This window comes from Eucyclogobius newberryi, unplaced genomic scaffold, assembly GCF_026437365.1.
Source record: "Eucyclogobius newberryi isolate DKJ021-1_F unplaced genomic scaffold, fEucNew1.0.hap1 SCAF_21, whole genome shotgun sequence".
Classification (NCBI taxonomy): domain Eukaryota; kingdom Metazoa; phylum Chordata; class Actinopteri; order Gobiiformes; family Gobiidae; genus Eucyclogobius; species Eucyclogobius newberryi.
The window spans coordinates 5,180,095-5,199,954 of NW_027315846.1; the positions used below are offsets into that span (position 1 = coordinate 5,180,095).

The 19,860-nt window shown below is 44.3% G+C and overlaps 1 protein-coding gene across 1 annotated transcript; it reads right to left on the reverse strand.

Annotated features, from left to right (window-relative positions):
- Nucleotides 1-10,255: 10,255 nt before the first annotated feature.
- LOC140370866 (guanine nucleotide-binding protein G(I)/G(S)/G(O) subunit gamma-2) lies at nt 10,256-17,094 on the reverse strand. The gene is made up of 3 exons (XM_072458121.1): nt 17,027-17,094; nt 15,265-15,368; nt 10,256-12,000 (listed from the first exon to the last, which is right to left on the reverse strand). Exons 2-3 carry the CDS (start codon nt 15,349-15,351, stop codon nt 11,872-11,874), a joined length of 216 nt encoding a protein of 71 aa, XP_072314222.1. The 5' UTR covers nt 15,352-15,368; nt 17,027-17,094; the 3' UTR covers nt 10,256-11,871.
- Nucleotides 17,095-19,860: the final 2,766 nt, after the last annotated feature.

The following is a 19,860-nucleotide window of genomic DNA, read 5'->3' on the forward strand; positions in this document are numbered from 1 at the left end:
TTTAATAAAACAGAATTTTTTGTTAATGTTTTTTTTCAAATGTGTAATAAGCCATCTACAAATGCTAGTAATTGCCTTATAAGTTCATAAATAAATACAGTTTATTTTCATTATCCAGAGGCAGCAGCAGAGTAACTCGTATGATTGTATAAGTACAATTACATGGCTAGAATTATACTAAATATGAATATCTTATGAATAGTTTACAAAGGAACCTTGTTTTAAAGCGTTAGCACAAGTTCTGTTTGACTCAAATGTCCAGGAATCATCTTCGGCTCCAAATTAAATCCATGGGGTTTTCTCAGAGTCTAAAAGAGGCTCAAATAATTCAAATCAATAATCAATATTTAAAGCCATTGATCATAACGAGGTCTAATCTACTCCACCACAGGAAACGTCTGTTCATAAAGGTACGCGTTTGTGTCTCAAAGCTAATCCTAACTAGACTAAATCAAACTGTTGAAGACTGTGACTTTTATTGTCTTAAAAATGTGAAAAAACAGAACCAGTTAAATTTTAATTCTTTGTCGTGGTTAAAACAGTTTTCTCACTTTCCTCATGCTCCAGATTCTTCACCGAGACGAGTTTATACGAAGCTTTTTCACAACTTTCAAAGCCCAGAGCAGTCGTCGCGGTAAAGCTAACTGACATTAGCATGCTAGCAGACATAAGAACGCTAACAGCGCAGCTCCTGTTTTTAGCGGGGAATAAAACGCTCTTTAATCAGAAGCAAAGAGTCTCATTTACACTGTGAACAAAGAACTCAAAACAGATTTTACTTTAACATGAGTTTGAATGTGCGTTAGCATTAGCTTTGAGACACAAACACAGACGTATCCTGTATTCACGACGTAAGTAAACTCTTAACATTTCGTCTGTAATTATCCACCTGCAACTCGCTTTAAATCTTTAAATATTGATTGTTTTAGCACATCTTGGAGAAAACCCCATAATTAGGGCGGAAAACGTTTAAAGAAATTGGTGAAATTGAAGAGAATTTTGTTTCCATAATTCAGGGATTTACCCAGAAAAGCAAAGCCACGTCGCGCTAAAATGTCAAACCATCGACCTTTAAAGTATGTGCGGCGATTCGGTTGACGTTTCACGCCCGATTTCCTCCCCGGAGACACGCCCATCGACATTTATCCTGGCTTGGGACCTGGCTGCAAATGGATTTTCCGTAAAGCCCGCCCTCGTCCGCGGATAACCGGGTTCCATTGGTCGAGAACGTTGCCAGTTTCGATGGGAGGAACTGTACCTACAAATGATCCGACTTCTGACTGAATTTTCGGGCGATTTCGAACCGCAAACGCTAAATCAACCCGCGTTTAGTCGAACCCGAGCTGCGAAAAGGAATCTAAAGGGAACAGTTTATAAGAGATTTTAAAATATTTAGTCTTTTGCTTTAAGATTTTTGTTATATATTATTATCAAACAAACTCGGATTTGAAGAGAACTTTATGAGCTGCAAACCAAAGACGCGGCTCCAACGCGACTGAAGCTTTCGGAAAAAAACGCGAAAACGCCACATGGAGATTACCCACGATGCATTGTGCCAGCCGCCGGTTCATCGTGTCGGAGTCTCGCCCGAATCATCTGACCACAAACAAAAAAACAAAAGAAAAAACAATGTGCCTTTCTCTGTTTGTCTCTCTCTCTCTTTCTATGCAGATTTCAAACTTGTGCAAAAATTTTTACGTCAATAATTGTCGATAACTTTCATTTTAATTGTGTTGAACTCGAGCGGTTCATTCGAGGAGACTTTTAAACCTAGATTTCGCCGTCGCAACATTTTAGCGTCACTTTAGCTCGACGATCGATGGTGGAATTTTGCGTTTTAAGCGTCGGAATGCGCCTGTTTTGACCTGGTTTATGGTTCACATCTCTGTTATTACCCCGTATAATCCACATGAAACGAAAACTGACACGAAGTTCGACGTCTTGTCTGTCGCCGGAAGTGATGGAAGTGTAAATCGCTCTCGCACGATAGCTTCGGAGAGCAGAAAGTGCCGTTATTCAACCCCTAAAGACGCGATTATTGAGCTGTAAAATCAAAATGGCGAGTAATGATGACATTTGACGTTTGTCGATCATGAATTTGGATATAAAACATAAATAAAACGGTTCAAAATAAACCCACAAAAATACAAATACCAGGGGGACAAACTACTGCAAAAGAAAATGTTTATCCTTTCAAATTTCACGTTGTCTACAAGGTTGTCTTCTACGAGCCTCAGAAAACACGCCGTTTCAAGTTTCCCCGATGTGTGATGTCAAAAGTAGAGATTCGTAGGTCTTGTTTGTTGTTTCTAAGTCTATAAATCCTCACTACACTCTAGTTCTGTGCATTTGTTACGTCAAATGTTGTTTATTTGTTTATTTCCTCACGTTAAATCCCTCGAATCCTGACGAGAGAACGCCTGACTGACAAAAAAAGTACTTTGTGCATGTTTTTGTTGCTGTTGCTAAAACAGGAGACGCCAAAGCAAAGCCACAGCAACACGAATAACGCGTAATATGTGTCCTTTAATATTAAAACCTCATTTATTTCGACCACTTCGACTTCCTGTTAATCTCTTGGATCTTCCTTTAATCCTGATTTGGAAACGCTTATTGTCGTTTTTTGCCGTGGAAACCGCCTTGACAATCGCGCACACACACACACACACACACACGCATGGACTTTTCCGCAGACGCGCCTCGTACTCAAAAGCGTTCTGAACTTCGGCCGGTGCAAAAGAGTCAAGTGCGTCGTCCAAGTCTTTGGTTCCCGTGTTTTCTGTGTGTTTCGTGTGAACTGGAAAACGTTTCTCGCTTTAACACGTTTTATTCACGTTGTGTCCAAAGTCGTTCCATGTTTTCGAGCAGTATTATTGTCACTTCAGATTATGTGAGCAAGAAATACACGTTTTGTTTTTTTTATTGTTAAACGTCATTCAGCTGTGTCCATAGGTTTGTTTGTTTGTTTGTTTGTTTTGTGCATAAAACTTTCACTTTCACTGGAATAACTTCAACCTTGGTCTAATTTAAAGGCGTAAAATGTATTTTTTTCTCTTGGAGTTTTGGCTTTTCTCTCCAGATGTTTCCACCATGTTGCGTCAATCTCCACGGAGACGAAACAGGAACTAAAAGCTGCTTTGGTGAACCGAAGAATCAAAATGTCCCAAATCGAACAAATTGTTGTCTTCAAATGTGACGAACCGGCTCAAAATTTAGAATTTCCTTTGGCATTAACCGTCTATTTATCTATTTAGTCAAGATTGTGGACAATTTTCAAAGTTTTTCCAGCATTTTCTTTGCATAATTTCAAGAAATGGGTTCGTAAATTGCACTTTACGAGGCAAATAACAAAAAACAAACAGAAAGTCTTGAAATTTTAGCTCTAAACATGAAAAAAACACGTTGAAATCTGTGGTAAACATCGTGGAACGTGTTGTGGGAAAAGCATCTAAACCTGCAAATGTAATAAAACTGACTTGGCTAAATCATATACGCGTAAATATTCTGAATTTAAGTAGTTTTAACTTGATATTGGGTTCATTTTTTGCCACAGTTACACACAAACGACATGACAACAACAACAACCTTTATGATTTCGTACAACTACAAACTGTGTTTACGTCGAAATACACGGCTTTTTCCGTTAATTGTTGAACTTTTGTCTCTGAACTGTTGTAAATCCATTTGTCGGTTTATGCTATTATCGCTTTCCTACCGCGCGTGTCAACAACTGCATATATTTAATTCTAACAATACTTTGACGCTGTCGTGTATTTAAACTGCTTATATTTCCCACGACGTGTGCGATTATTGTCGGACGTTTCCTTTTACAAATCGTATGTTACAAAAGGTACACAGCCATAACCCGAGTCCTTAAAACCTTCATATTCTATTGTTTTTTTTAGAGCTTGAACCGTTGGTTACGTCGTGTCCCGGTCCTTTCCGTGAAAGGATGAGCGTCCGTCTCTTGTACTTTATCCTGTGTTTTACTGTAAGTCTGGTCTGTGCCTTGTGGTACTAAAACTACCCTCAATATCCAATAAAGTGGTACAGCCCAGTCTCCAGTCTCTTCATTGTTATTTATAATGTTTACTTCAGTGGGAGCGTGTATTTATAACTCTAATGTATAACTCTATTTTTATTTTTTACTATTATTATTAATATTATTATTACCATTATTATTATTACTATTATTACTTTTTTATTATTACTATGTTTTTTTATTATTACCATCATTATTATTATTAGGCCCGAGCGCCACAAGCTTCGCGGTCGTCATCCCCATATAAAGCACTCATTTGCGCTAAGTAGCTCACGAATACGTTCCCCATCTCTTGCATGTTCCGTGCATATAAGCATGTAATGCAAAAATTTAACATTATTACTGTATAGAGGGCCAAAAACACAAAGTGGGCGGAGCCCACTCAAAATTAACGAAAGTACCCGTCAGTGACCAGGGACCCACACCATGAGGTAGGAAGCGAAGTGCGCACTAAACGAGCGCTTTACATGGGGAAGAGCCACGGACTTTGTGCGGCAGCTGCAAACTTTTCCCTTTATGTGTAAAGCAAAGGGGTGTAATAAAAGGAAAATTGGGGCGTGTTATCGCCCCCTCCTCTTCCGGCGAGGGCCGATCATCGCGGCTTGCGGCTATATTTCTCTTTCTTTTGGAAAATTACACTTTTTGTGGTTGATTTTTTTCATATAATTTTAAGTATATCTCCAGGACAATGATTGTATAATAATTGGGAATATTTTAGAAGCAAGATTAAGTTACAACAAACATCTAAATGTAAACAACTTTTTTGTCTGGTTGTTTACTTTATTTTGTGATTCAGAAATGTCAGAGTTAATCACTTTGTCCTCTGAAAGTCTCCACTGCAGTGAGGACCCGAGGAGCAGAGTTTGAACCTTCATTATTGTAACCGACACAGAAATATGGAATGAGTTTCTCCCTGAAGCAGCAGCCGCTGAAGGAGAAGAGAAGATGTCCAGAATCTGCATCATAAAAGGAGACATGTCCACCAACACCCCGACCTTCTGACGATCTCGCTGCACAGACAGACATCAGAACCTGCCCAAACACTGTAACATCTGTTTCTCAACCTGATGCACCAGATTTATCGTTAGGACAACTCCTGTTGATGGACTCATTGGCCACTCCTAAATCCCAGGTTGTTTTCCCTTTGACCTGAACCTCAAAGTAAAACCTGAGGAGAAACTCTGCTTTGCCAGAACAGAAGGACAATAACCAAACCACAGAGAGCTTCTTCCTCACGTCACCAAAATGAACCTGTTTGAGATCTTCAGACAGAACGAGCTTTGGATGAGCAGTGGATCCAGAGTGACGTCCACACAAACCGCTGCACTCTCAGTAGTTCTAATCGTGAAGACACTTCAGAGAGATGTTTCTCCAGATCACACAGAGCCCGGGCTGCACTGCCCTCACACGTCTCCGGCTCAAAGCTCACGCTGCTCCACTGCTTCAGCCCAGCAGAGGGTAGAAGGTGGAGGGGGTCTTCTGAGCCTGAGAGCCGCTCCACCTCAGTGCTGCTCTTCTCCAGCTCACAGAAGGAGGCTTATTCTTCTTCCCCCCTCCCTCCCCTGGGCAGCTCGGACCACAACCTTGTACATCTGAGGCCTGTGTATGAACCCATCGTGCGCAGGCAGCCTGTGGTGTCCCGTGAGGTGAGGATGTGGTCTGCTGAGAGCGAGGAGGCTCTGAGGGACTGCTTCAGCACCACTGTCTGGACTGAGCTTTATGACCCACATGGGGAGGACATCAACACCATCACAGAGTGCATCACGGACTACATCAACTTCTGTTTTGAGAACATTGTTCCCTCCCGGACGGTGCGGTGTTTTCCAAACAACAAGCCATGGATTAACCGTGAACTCAAGGCTCTGCTGAAGGAGAAGAAGAGAGCCTTCAGGTCAGGGAACAAGGAGGAGCTGAGGACTGTGCAGAAGGAGCTGAGGAGGAAGATCAGGCAGGCTGAGGCCGGCTACAAGAGGAGGATGGAGGAGCAGCTGCAGCAGAAGAACATTCAGGGAGTGTGGAGGAGCCTGAAAACCATCTCGGGCTTCAAAATCCCCCCCTGCCCAGACAGAGGGGGATCTACAGTGGGTGATTGATTTAAATGCTCACTTCTTGAGGTTTGATCGGTCACCCGCCCCTCCCCCTGCACAGCTGCATGCTCCCTCTTCCACAGCTGGACAATGCCCTGCATCTGTTCCTCTTCGCTTATCTGCCCCGGACCATCAGCTCCCCACTTCGCCTGGACTCACCCATCCCCCCAGCACACGGTCCCCCTGCCAACCACTGACTGTCACAGCAGCACAGGTGAGGAGTGAGCTGAAGAGGATTAAAGTGAGGAAGGCAGCAGGACCTGATGGCATCAGCCCCAGGCTCCTTAAGTCCTGCGCAGATGAACTGTGTGGAGTTATGGAGCATGTCTTCAACATGAGCCTGAAGCTGAGGGTGGTACCACAGGTCTGGAAGACCTCCTGTCTGGTACCTGTGCCTAAGACACCGCGCCCCAAAGACCTCAACAGCTTCAGGCCAGTGGCTCTCACGTCCCACCTGATGAAGACACTGGAGCGGCTGGTCCTGGACCACCTCCGCTCCACCGTGAGCTCAGCCATGGACCCGCTGCAGTTTGCATACCGGCCTGGCATCGGAGTGGAGGACGCCGTCATCTCCCTGCTGCACCGCTCTCTCTCTCACCTGGAAAAGCCTGGCAGCTCTGTGAGGATCCTGTTCTTCGATCTCTCCAGCGCCTTCAACACCATCCAGCCGCTGCTCCTGAGGGACAAGCTGGAGACGGCTGGTGAAGAGTATGACCTGGCAGAGTGGATCCTGGACTACCTCACAGACCGACCCCAGTTTGTGAGAGCCCGGAACTGTGTGTCTGACACTCGGACCTGCAGTGTGGGGACGCCCCAGGGCACTGTCCTCGCACCCTTTCTCTTCACCCTTTACACTGCAGACTTCAGACATGACACGGACAGCTGTGTCCTGCAGAAGTTCTCTGACGACTCTGCCATCATCGGACTCATCACGGACGACGATGACGCGGAGTACAGAGGACTGGCGCAGGACTTTGTGGACTGGTGTCAGCGGAACCACCTCCTCATCAACGCGGGGAAGACCAAGGAGATGGTGGTGGATTTCCGCAGACGTCACCCCACTGCCCCCTCACCAGTGAACATCCAGGGACGGGACATTGAGAGAGTGGACTCATACAAGTACCTGGGTGTTCATCTGAACCACAAACTGGACTGGACTCATAACACAGACGCACTGTACAGGAAGAGCCAGAGTCGGCTCTACCTCCTGAGGAGACTCAGGTCTTCAGGAGTGACAGGGCCACTCCTGAAGACCTTCTACGACTCTGTGGTGGCATCAGCTCCTGTAGGTGTGGCCTGCTGGAGCAGCAGCATCACAGAGAGGGAGAGGAGGAAGCTGGACAGAGTCATCAAGAAGTCCAGCTCCGTCCTGGGCTGTGCTCTGGACTCGGTGCAGGAGGTGGGGGACAGGAGGGTCCTGGCTAGATTCACATCTATGCTGGACCATGAGTGTCGCCCCCTGCAGGACACTCTGTCCGCTCTGGAGAGCAGCTTCAGTGAGAGACTGATCCACCCTCGATGTGCGAAGGAAAGGTTCCGTAGGTCTTTCCTTCCTGCTGCTGTCGGACTTTATAACAAACACTGTTAGTACTGAACACTCGCAATACTGACCTAACCATGTGCAATTCTGTCATATGTGCAATTGCTGTTGGAATTCATGTGCAATCTATGTGCTGTCGTGACACATATTCATGTGCAATTACTGTCGTGATCACATGCAATGGTATTTATGTATTTATTTATGTATTTATTTATTTATTTATTTGTCTATAGGAGTTTTTATTTATTTATAGGAGATCTTCTACTGAAAGTGTTTTTCAGACTTCCTATAAGTGATCTGTTCTTCTGTATCTACCTCTGTATCTACCTGCGTTGCACCAATGAAATTTCCCCATGTGGGACAATAAAGGAATATCTTATCTTATCTTAGATCTCCTGCTCCAGCTGCTGCACCAGCTCCTGGATGTGAATAAAATCTAAAGAATAAAGCCTAAAGAATAAAGCCTGAAGAATAAAGCCTGAAGAATAAAGCCTGAAGAATAAAGCCTGAAGAATAATGTCTGAAGAATAAGTACTTTTTTCTATAATATGATGCATCTCCAGTTAAAGTATTCCAAGTATTCAGAATACAATGATTGGGTCGATTAACAGAATACAATGTCCTCTGATTATTGTTATCCATCCATTTTCAACCTAATAAAGTATACAAATAAAATGTATATGATTTGTTATGACGGAACAGTTTACCTTTGATAATATTATAATACTCGTCCGTTTGAGTTGTTTTCTGATCCTGAAACACCGCGTTTCTTATCCAAAATCAGCCAAAACGGGCTTCCGTACGTGTAGAGGTTAATCCGACAGCGCCCTCTGCTGTTGAATATGTAGAATGCTGTTACTGTCGCTCACTGCGCATGCGTGTTTGCCGTACAACGCTGCAGACGGTATATATTTATTTATAATATAAATAAATATATATTATAAATATATATATAAATAAATATATATATTATTAACGCAGTGGCGTCTGTACTTTAGAGATTTTACCAGAAGATGGCGCTATTTGTCTAAAATGTGAAGTATGAGTATTTTATAAAATACACAGTATTTTACAAAATACACAGAATTTATTGCTCGTAAAGTAAGTTTAAAAAAAGTTATTATTTGGGATTTTTTATTTAATTTTTGGGGAAACTAGATTTGGTGATTTTTGCCTCATTTATTTATTTTTTGTTAGGTCTAAACCAGGACTAAACCAGGTCTAAACCAGGACTAAACCAGGTCTAAACCAGGACTAAACCAGGTCTAAACCAGGTCTAAACCAGGACTAAACCAGAACTAAACCAGGTCTAAACCAGGACTAAACCAGGTCTAAACCAGGTCTAAACCAGGACTAAACCAGAACTAAACCAGGTCTAAACCAGGACTAAACCAGGTCTAAACCAGGACTAAACCAGGTCTAAACCAGGTCTAAACCAGGTCTAAACCAGGACTAAACCAGGACTAAACCAGGACTAAACAAGGACTAAACCAGGACTAAACCAGGTCTAAACCAGGACTAAACCAGGTCTAAACCAGGTCTAAACCAGGACTAAACCAGGACTAAACAAGGACTAAACCAGGTCTAAACCAGGACTAAACCAGGTCTAAACCAGGTCTAAACCAGGACTAAACCAGGTCTAAACCAGGACTAAACCAGGACTAAACAAGGACTAAACCAGGTCTAAACCAGGACTAAACCAGGTCTAAACCAGGTCTAAACCAGGACTAAACCAGGACTAAACCAGGACTAAACCAGGTCTAAACCAGGACTAAACCAAGTCTAAACCAGGTCTAAACCAGGACTAAACCAGGACTAAACCAGGACTAAACCAGGTCTAAACCAGGACTAAACCAGGTCTAAACCAGGACTAAACCAGATCTAAATCAGGTCTAAACCAGGACTAAGCCAAGAGTAAACCAGGTCTAAACCAGGACTAAACCAGGACTAAACCAGGTCCAAACCAGGTCCGAACCAGGTCTAAACCAGGTCTAAACCAGGTCCAAATAATTCTAATAATAATAATTCTGGCGACCCCCACTTTGGAACAAATGTTTAAATGCAGGGGGATTTGGGTTTTGGGATGTTTTATTTCATTTTTATAATAGAATAACTGGCAGTTATTCTATTATATTCTAATTGATCTGTGTCATGATTGTGTTTCCTTTGTTTTCTGGTTGACGTCTATTTGCAATTTTATTTTATATTTCATGCTCTGGTCCTGTTTTGTATATATATATATATATATATATATATATATATATATATATATATATATATATATATATATATATATATATAATAATAATAATATAATACATTAAATAAAATAAATAATCTGTGTTTTATGTTTTAAACTTAAAAAAATATATATAATAAAAAACAAAATAAAACTAAATAAATAACATTAATAACATTAATAAAATTAACGAGATTAATAAAATTAATAAAATGAAACTAAAATAATCAAGAAAGATTTTAATTTTAATATCTGTAGTTTATCTCTGAAATAATCAGTGAATAGTTAGCATTTTCTTTTGTTGGAGCATGAAAACACACAAAAAGTAAAAAACACGGAGAGGCATATTTGAGAATTCACAACACATTTTACTTCATATTGTTTTCATACAAACTGTAGAAAGGGGACTGTATCTGAAGGGCACGAGATCACTCTTTTTAAAAATACAGAAACAGAATTAGAAAGCTTCTGGAAAGAGAATCACAAAGTTTCAATAAAAATCTTGTTTAAAAAGTAAAAAAAACAAAACAAAGAAAAGCCACATCTCTTCTTCAGTATTCACGGGACAGAAATAGAAAGATAGAACGGGTTGAGACGCAAGAAATGTAAGAAAAAGACTCTAAACAGGAGGCATCTTGTGGAACGTGCCGACCCGTTTAACCAAAAGGAGCACAAAATATTCCTCTAACGACACGAGTTCAGAGAGAAAGAAATGGTGGAGAAGTCGATCGTCTCAATGGTTTGAGTCTGAAAACTGACATCGACTTCATTAAATGCATCGAAATATCGCCCAGTTTTAGTTCTGACGTGGACTTGACTTGGTCCTGTTCAGCCCTGGGTTAGTTTAGTTTATGTAAGAGCAGGATTAAACCAGGGCTAAACCAGTGCTAAACCAGGGCTAAACCAGGACTTAACCGGGACCAAACCGGGGCTTAACCAGGACTAAACCATGGCTAAACCAAGGCTAAACCGGGGCTGAACCGGGACTAAACCGGAGCTAAACCGGGGCTAAACCGGGGCTAATCCAGGGCTAAACCAGGGCTAAACCAGGACCAAACCAGGACCAAACCAGGACCAAACCAGGGCTAAACCAGGGCTAAACCAGGACTAAACCGGGGCTAAACCGGGGCCAAACTGGGGCTAAACCAGGACTAAAGCAGGACTAGACCGGGTTTAAACCGGGGCTAATCCGGGGCTACACCAGGACGAAACCAGGGCTAATCCGGGGCTAAACCAGGACCAAATCAGGGCCAAACTAGGGCTGAACCAGGGCTAAACCAGGACCAAAGCGGAACTAAACCAGGACTAAACCAGGGCTAAACCAGGGCTAAACCAGGACCAAAACAAGTCTACATAAAACTTAAACTGGTGTTTTAAACCGGTTTGGTTTTTTGACCCGCCCACGTTGTGCTTGGAAAGTCAAATATTTAACAAGTTGTAGTTGTTGAGAAAGTCTGAGCTGAACCAGACAAACGGCTCTGGTTTAGCCTGGTTTAGTCCTGAGTTTAGCCCGGTTTGGTCCTGAGTTTAGCCTGGTTTGGTCCTGAGTTTAGCCTGGTTTGGTCCTGAGTTTAGCCTGGTTTGGTCCTGAGTTTAGCCTGGTTTAGTTCTGACTTTAGCCTGGTTTGGTCCTGAGTTTAGCCTGGTTTGGTCGTGACTTTAGCCTGGTTTGGTCCTGACTTTAGCCTGGTTTGGTGGAACTGTTGAAATGATTCGACTTCTCCACGATATTAGGACGTACCGACACGCGCCTGTTTCATAAACACACGTCACAACGTGGCAAGACTCTGTGACATCACATCCTGTTTGTCCCGTTTCCACACGCTCAGACCCTGGTCCGGCCGCTCTCCCAGCCGGGGGCCGTGACCGTCGCCTTTTCTACATCAAAATCCGACATATTTCTAGTCCGAAGGTTTCAAACGCCGGGCGTGTCTCGGAGGGGCGTGTCTCGGAGGGGCGTGTCTTACAGGATGGAACAGAAGAACTTCTTCTCCCTGAACGGGTTTTCGGAGGCGGGAACAGGTGAGAGGAGCGGGTCCTCTTTGGCGTGAGCGTCACAGTACGACATCAGGTCCGCCGCCGCCTTGGACACCTGAGAGAACCACAGAGAGAACATGAAGAGAACCACAAAGAGAACCACAGAGAGAACATGAAGAGAACCACAGAGAGAACATGAAGATAACCACAGAGAGAACCACAGAGAGAACATGAAAAGAAACCATAGATAGAACATGAAGAGAACCACAGATAGAACATGAAGAGAACCACAGATAGAACATGAAGAGAACATGAAGAGAACATGAAGAGAACCACAGAGAGAACATGAAGAGAACCACAGAGGGAACCACAGAGAGAACATGAAGAGAACCACAAAGAGAACCACAGAGAGAACATGAAGAGAACCACAGAGAGAACATGAAGAGAACCACAGAGAGAACATGAAGAGAACCACAAAGAGAACCACAGAGAGAACATGAAGAGAACCACAAAGAGAACATGAAGAGAACCACAAAGAGAACCACAGAGAGAACATGAAGAGAACCACAAAGAGAACCACAGAGATAACATGAAGAGAACCACAGAGAGAACCACAGAGAGAACATGAAGAGAACCACAGAGAGAACATGACATGAAGAGAACCACAGATAGAACATGAGGAGAACCACAGATAGAACATGAAGAGAACCACAGAGAACATGAAGAGAACCACATATAGAACATGAAGAGAACCACAGATAGAACATGAAGAGAACCACAGATAGAACATGAAGAGAACATGAAGAGAACCACAGAGAGAACCACAGAGAGAACATGAAGAGAACCACAGATAGAACATGAAGAGAACCACAGATAGAACATGAAGAGAACCACAGAGAACATGAAGAGAACCACATATAGAACATGAAGAGAACCACAGATAGAACATGAAGAGAACCACAGATAGAACATGAAGAGAACATGAAGAGAACCACAGAGAGAACCACAGAGAGAACATGAAGAGAACCACAGAGAGAACATGAAGAGAACCACAGATAGAACATGAAGAGAACATGAAGAGAACATGAAGAGAACCACAGAGAGAACATGAAGAGAACATGAAGAGAACATGAAGAGAACCACAGAGAGAACATGAAGAGAACCACAGAGGGAACCACAGAGAGAACATGAAGAGAACCACAAAGAGAACCACAGAGAGAACATGAAGAGAACCACAGAGAGAACATGAAGAGAACCACAGAGAGAACATGAAGAGAACCACAAAGAGAACCACAGAGAGAACATGAAGAGAACCACAAAGAGAACATGAAGAGAACCACAAAGAGAACCACAGAGAGAACATGAAGAGAACCACAAAGAGAACCACAGAGAGAACCACAGAGAGAACATGAAGAGAACCACAGAGAGAACCACAGAGAGAACATGAAGAGAACCACAGAGAGAACATGACATGAAGAGAACCACAGATAGAACATGAAGAGAACCACAGATAGAACATGAAGAGAACCACAGAGAACATGAAGAGAACCACATATAGAACATGAAGAGAACCACAGATAGAACATGAAGAGAACCACAGATAGAACATGAAGAGAACATGAAGAGAACATGAAGAGAACCACAGAGAGAACCACAGAGAGAACATGAAGAGAACCACAGAGAGAACATGAAGAGAACCACAGAGAGAACCACAGAGAGAACATGAAGAGAACCACAGAGAGAACATGAAGAGAACCACAGAGAAAACATGAAGAGAACCACAGAGAGAACATGAAGAGAACCACAGAGAGAACATGAAGAGAACATGAAGATAACCACATAGAGAACCACAGAGAGAAGATGAAGAGAACATGAAAAGAACCACAGAGAGAACATGAAGAGAACCACAGAGAGAACATGAAGAGAACCACAGAGAGAACCACATAGAGAACCACAGAGAGAAGATGAAGAGAACATGAAAAGAACCACAGAGAGAACATGAAGAGAACCACAGAGAGAACCACAGAGAGAACCACAGAGAGAACATGAAGAGGCCACAAAGTGGACATGAAGAGAACCACAGAGAGAACCACAGAGAGAACCACAGAGAGAATATGAAGAGAACACGTGTTTATGACACTTTTGAATGAGGGAAAAAAATAGTTTTTAGTTGTTCTTTTTACGACCCATTTTGGAGTCGTAAATGTTTTCATAGTTCATGGGACAGTCAAGAACCTGGTCTCACCTTTATCCTGTCCATGTTTCAGAGGAACCTTCAGAAGAACCTTCAGAAGAAGCTGGTCTCACCTTTATCCTGTCCATGTTTCAGAGGAACCTTCAGAAGAACCTGGTCTCACCTTTATCCTGTCCATGTTTCAGAGGAACCTTCAGAAGAACCTGGTCTCACCTTTATCCTGTCCATGTTTCAGAGGAACCTTCAGAAGAACCTGGTCTCACCTTTATCCTGTCCATGTTTCAGAGGAACCTTCAGAAGAACCTGGTCTCACCTTTATCCTGTCCATGTTTCAGAGGAACCTTCAGAAGAACCTTCAGAAGAACCTGGTCTCACCTTTATTCTGTCCATGTTTCAGAGGAACCTTCAGAAGAACCTTCAGAAGAACCTGGTCTCACCTTTATCCTGTCCATGTTTCAGAGGAACCTTCAGAAGAACCTGGTCTCACCTTTATCCTGTCCATGTTTCAGATGAACCTTCAGAAGAACCTGGTCTCACCTTTATCCTGTCCATGTTTCAGAGGAACCTTCAGAAGAACCTGGTCTCACCTTTATCCTGTCCATGTTTCAGAGGAACCTTCAGAAGAACCTGGTCTCACCTTTATCCTGTCCATGTTTCAGAGGAACCTTCAGAAGAACCTGGTCTCACCTTTATTCTGTCCATGTTTCAGAGGAACCTTCAGAAGAACCTTCAGAAGAACCTGGTCTCACCTTTATCCTGTCCATGTTTCAGAGGAACCTTCAGAAGAACCTGGTCTCACCTTTATCCTGTCCATGTTTCAGAGGAACCTTCAGAAGAACCTGGTCTCACCTTTATCCTGTCCATGTTTCAGAAGAACCTTCAGAAGAACCTGGTCTCACCTTTATCCTGTCCATGTTTCAGAGGAACCTTCAGAAGAACCTTCAAAAGAACCTGGTCTCACCTTTATCCTGTCCATGTTTCAGAGGAACCTTCAGAAGAACCTGGTCTCACCTTTATCCTGTCCATGTTTCAGAGGAACCTTCAGAAGAACCTTCAGAAGAACCTGGTCTCACCTTTATCCTGTCCATGTTTCAGAGGAACCTTCAGAAGAACCTGGTCTCACCTTTATCCTGTCCATGTTTCAGAAGAACCTTCAGAAGAACCTTCAGAAGAACCTGGTCTCACCTTTATCCTGTCGATGTTGGCCTCCATCTTCAGCTGCTCCACCAGTTTCCGCGCCTGAGCGATGCTCGCCGTGTTGTTGGTCGCCATTGGACCGTCTGCTCCGACTGGAGGAAACGACAAAGACAATTAACTAATAAACATTTGACAAAGTAAGTATGTTTTATGAAGACCACATGTAGTTCTGGACGGACTAAACATGGACGATTACTCACACAAACAATGTCACACGATTAAAAGCTGTGAAACTGGTCTCAAAGTGCATGAGACGTGTGTGTTCTCCTCTCACTTCCTCTGAGTGGAGCAGATGTTCTGGTCTGTGTCTAATGTTAACACACAAATGTAAACTGAACGTTCTTGTAAACCCAACGACCTTATAAGGACGCGCAGATTTACACAACTGTCGCCGCTTTACAATAGGCAGAACAGGACCTGAAAGTGGCCCGTGCGGGGGCAGAATACGGCCCATTGTTTCCAGATATTTCATTATATTTATCATGTTGTATTCCAGTTGAGATATGTCATTGTAGAGATTAAGTTACACGACAAAGCCACGCCGTCTTTGTACCGTATTTACCGGACTATAAGTCGCACCCTTTTTCATAGTTTTGGCCGGGGTGCGACTTATACTCCAGTGCGACTTATATATGTTTTTTTCTTCTCTATTATGCATTTTTTGCTGGTGCGACTTATACTCCAGTGCGACTTATATATGTTTTTTTCTTCTCTATTATGCATTTTTTATGTCTGGTGCGACTCATAGTCCAGAAAATACGGTAGCTTCTTTTCGTGTTCCGTGACTTGTGTTGTTGCAGTGGTTGGTTTTATGAGTTGGATTATGAGGGACGTATTAGGCTCAAATAAAAATACAATGGACGCAGTAAAAAGATACTTCTGGAACATACATGGGGAAGTGAATATAAAATAATAATGATAATAATAATGATAATAATAATAATAATAATAATAATAATAATAATAATAGTAATAGTAATAATAATAATAAACAGCCCTAACAGAAAAGTAGTGCTTAGTTTAAAAATCTGATGATAATAATAATAATAGTAATAATAAAAAATAATAATAGTAATAATTATTATAATAATAATCATATTAATAATAATGATAATAATAATAATAGTAATAGTAATAATAATAATAAACAGCCCTAACAGAAAAGTAGTTTTAAAAGTAGTTTAAAAATCTGATAATAATAATAGTAATAGTAATAATAAAAATAAAAATTGTAATAATTATTATAATAATAATAATAATAATAATAATAATAATAATAATAATAATAATAATAATAATAATAATAAACAGACCTTACAGAAAAGTAGGGCTTAGTTTAAAAATATAATAAGAAAAGTAAATTCCGTCATGTTAGTTTTCAGGCACCACAGAATATACTTGGTCAGTGTCTCTTACTCGAGTAAAGTGTGTTTGCTCCTCCCACTGTGAGTTTAAAAGGGACAAATGATTATGTTTCTGGCGCTGCTCATTCATCTGTGATATTTTCAAATCAAACATTAATTTTCTATCGTCTATTCAGATTTTGTGACTCGTTTATTTAATGTTACGTCCTTAAAACGATCTTCAGAAAGACAGTTATTCTGGATCAGCCGTTTCCTTAATTAGTATCATTTCTTGGACAAATACTTTGTCCTTTTGCGTGAGCGATGTCCTTATGAAGTAACGGAGCCGGTCTGAGCGTCTCTCCACCTTTTATCCAAACAAAACCAAAGGGACGTGTGCGTCTCACCTCGATGTCTCCTTCTCCGATGTCTCCTGCTTCGATGTGTCCTGCTTCGATGTGTCCTGCTCCGATGTCTCCTGCTCCGATGTCTCCTGCTCCGATGTGTCCTGCTCCGATGTGTCCTGCCTCAGTGTCTCCTGCTCCGATGTGTCCTGCTCCGGTGTCTCCTGCCTCAGTGTCTCCTGCTCCGATGTCTCCTGCTTCAGTGTCTCCTGCTCCGATGTCTCCTGCTTCAGTGTCTCCTGCTTCAGTGTCTCCTGCTCCGATGTCTCCTGCCTCAGTGTCTCCTGCCTCAGTGTCTCCTGCTCCGGTGTTTCCTGCTCCGGTGTCTCCTGCTTCAGTGTCTCCTGCTTCAGTGTCTCCTGCTCCGATGTCTCCTGCCTCAGTGTCTCCTGCCTCAGTGTCTCCTGCTCCGGTGTTTCCTGCTCCGGTGTCTCCTGCCTCGGTGTCTCCTGCCTCAGTGTCTCCTGCTCTGGTGTCTCCTGCCTCAGTGTCTCCTGCCTTGATGTCTCCTGCTCCGGTGTCTCCTGCTCCGGTGTCTCCTGCCTCAGTGTCTCCTGCTCCGGTGTTTCCTGCTCCGGTGTCTCCTGCTTCAGTGTCTCCTGCTTCAGTGTCTCCTGCTCCGATGTCTCCTGCCTCAGTGTCTCCTGCCTCAGTGTCTCCTGCCTCAGTGTCTCCTGCTCCGGTGTTTCCTGCTCCGGTGTCTCCTGCCTCGGTGTCTCCTGCCTCAGTGTCTCCTGCTCTGGTGTCTCCTGCCTCAGTGTCTCCTGCCTTGATGTCTCCTGCTCCGGTGTCTCCTGCTCCGGTGTCTCCTGCCTCAGTGTCTCCTGCTCCGATGTCTCCTGCCTCAGTGTCTCCTGCTCCGGTCTTCCTGCTCCGGTGTCTCCTGCCTCAGTGTCTCCTGCTCTGGTGTGTCCTGCCTCAGTGTCTCCTGCTCTGGTGTCTCCTGCCTCAGTGTCTCCTGCTCCGATGTCTCCTGCCTCAGTGTCTCCTGCTCCGGTCTTCCTGCTCCGGTGTCTCCTGCCTCAGTGTCTCCTGCTCTGGTGTGTCCTGCCTCAGTGTCTCCTGCTCTGGTGTCTCCTGCCTCAGTGTCTCCTGCTCTGGTGTGTCCTGCCTCAGTGTCTCCTGCAGTGTCTTCAGCTCATTCAACCCACTCGATCTGAAACGGGAAGAAACAAACGCACAATTACAACCTTTCAACGCAACACGCAGGACAAATTATACACCGCGGTCTAAACGTCTTTGTGTCTTTGTGTCTTTGTGTCTTTGTGTGCGCTCGAGACCTGAGGAAAAACAACAGCTTTCCAACAAAACAACTTCAAGTGTCACGTCGAAGAGAGAGAAAAGGAATAATTAAATGTGTAAAAGTGAGAGCAGATCGCTCCGACTGATCGAGTCGACTGTGAGAAACAATCGTAGTATTTTGATAATTGTGATAGTTATCTGGACTGTACAGACTCTAAAGCACACAAGCAAAGGCCTTTGTGTCTCCCCCTCTGTGTCTCCCTGTGTGTCTCCCCCTGTGTGTCTCCCTCTGTGTCTCCCTCTGTGTCTCCCCCTCTGTGTCTCCCTGTGTGTCTCCCCCTGTGTGTCTCCCTCTGTGTCTCCCTCTGTGTCTCCCCCTCTGTGTCTCCCTGTGTGTCTCCCCCTGTGTGTCTCCCCCTCTGTGTCTCCCTGTGTGTCTCCCCCTGTGTGTCTCCCCCTGTGTGTCTCCCTCTGTGTCTCCCCCTCATGTGTCTCCCCCTGTCTCTCTCTCTGTGTTTCCCCCTCTGTGTCTCCCCCTGTCTCTCTCTCCCTGTGTCTCCCCCTGTGTCTCTCTCTCTGTGTTTCCCCCTGTGTGTCTCCCTCTGTGTCTCCCCCTCTGTGTCTACCCTCTGTGTCTCCCTCTCTGTCTCCCCCTGTGTCTCCCCCTCTGTGTCTCCCTCTCTGTGTCTCCCCCTCTGTGTCTCCCCCTCTGTGTGTCTCCCCCTCTGTGTCTCCCCCTCTGTGTCTCCCCCTCTGTGTCTCTCCCTCTGTGTCTCCCCCTCTGTGTCTCCCCCTCTGTGTCTCCCCCTCTGTGTCTCTCTCTCTGTGTCTACCCTCTGTGTCTCCCTCTCTGTCTCCCCCTGTGTCTCCCCCTCTGTGTCTCCCTCTCTGTGTCTCCCCCTCTGTGTCTCCCCCTCTGTGTGTCTCCCCCTCTGTGTCTCTCCCTCTGTGTCTCCCCCTCTGCGTCTCTCCCTCTGTGTCTCCTGTTGTTTAAGTTGGAGCTGCTCCTGCGGCGCTCATTATCAAAGACACAGTCACAGGATGTTCCCTGGTGTAAACGCCACAGTTCAAACACAAGAGCCACACCCGCCCACAAGAGCCACACCCGCCCACAAGAGCCACACCCGCCCACAAGAGCCACACCCGCCCACAAGAGCCACACCCGCCCACAAGAGCCACACCCGCCCACAAGAGCCTCACCTGCCCACAAGAGCCTCACCTGCCCACAAGAGCCTCACCTGCCCACAAGAGCCACACCTGCCCACAAGAGCCTCACCCGCCCACAAGAGCCACACCTGCCCACAAGAGCCTCACCCGCCCACAAGAGCCTCACCCGCCCACAATAGCTACACCCGCCCACAAGAGCCTCACCCGCCCACAAGAGCCACACCCGCCCACAAGAGCTTCACCCACCCACAAGAGCCACACCCGCCCACAAGAGCCTCACCCGCCCACAAGAGCCACACCCGCCCACAAGAGCCACACCCGCCCACAAGAGCCACAGCTGCCCACAAGAGCCACACCTGCCCACAAGAGCTACACCCGCCCACAAGGGCCTCACCCGCCAACAAGGGCCACACCTGCCCACAAGAGCC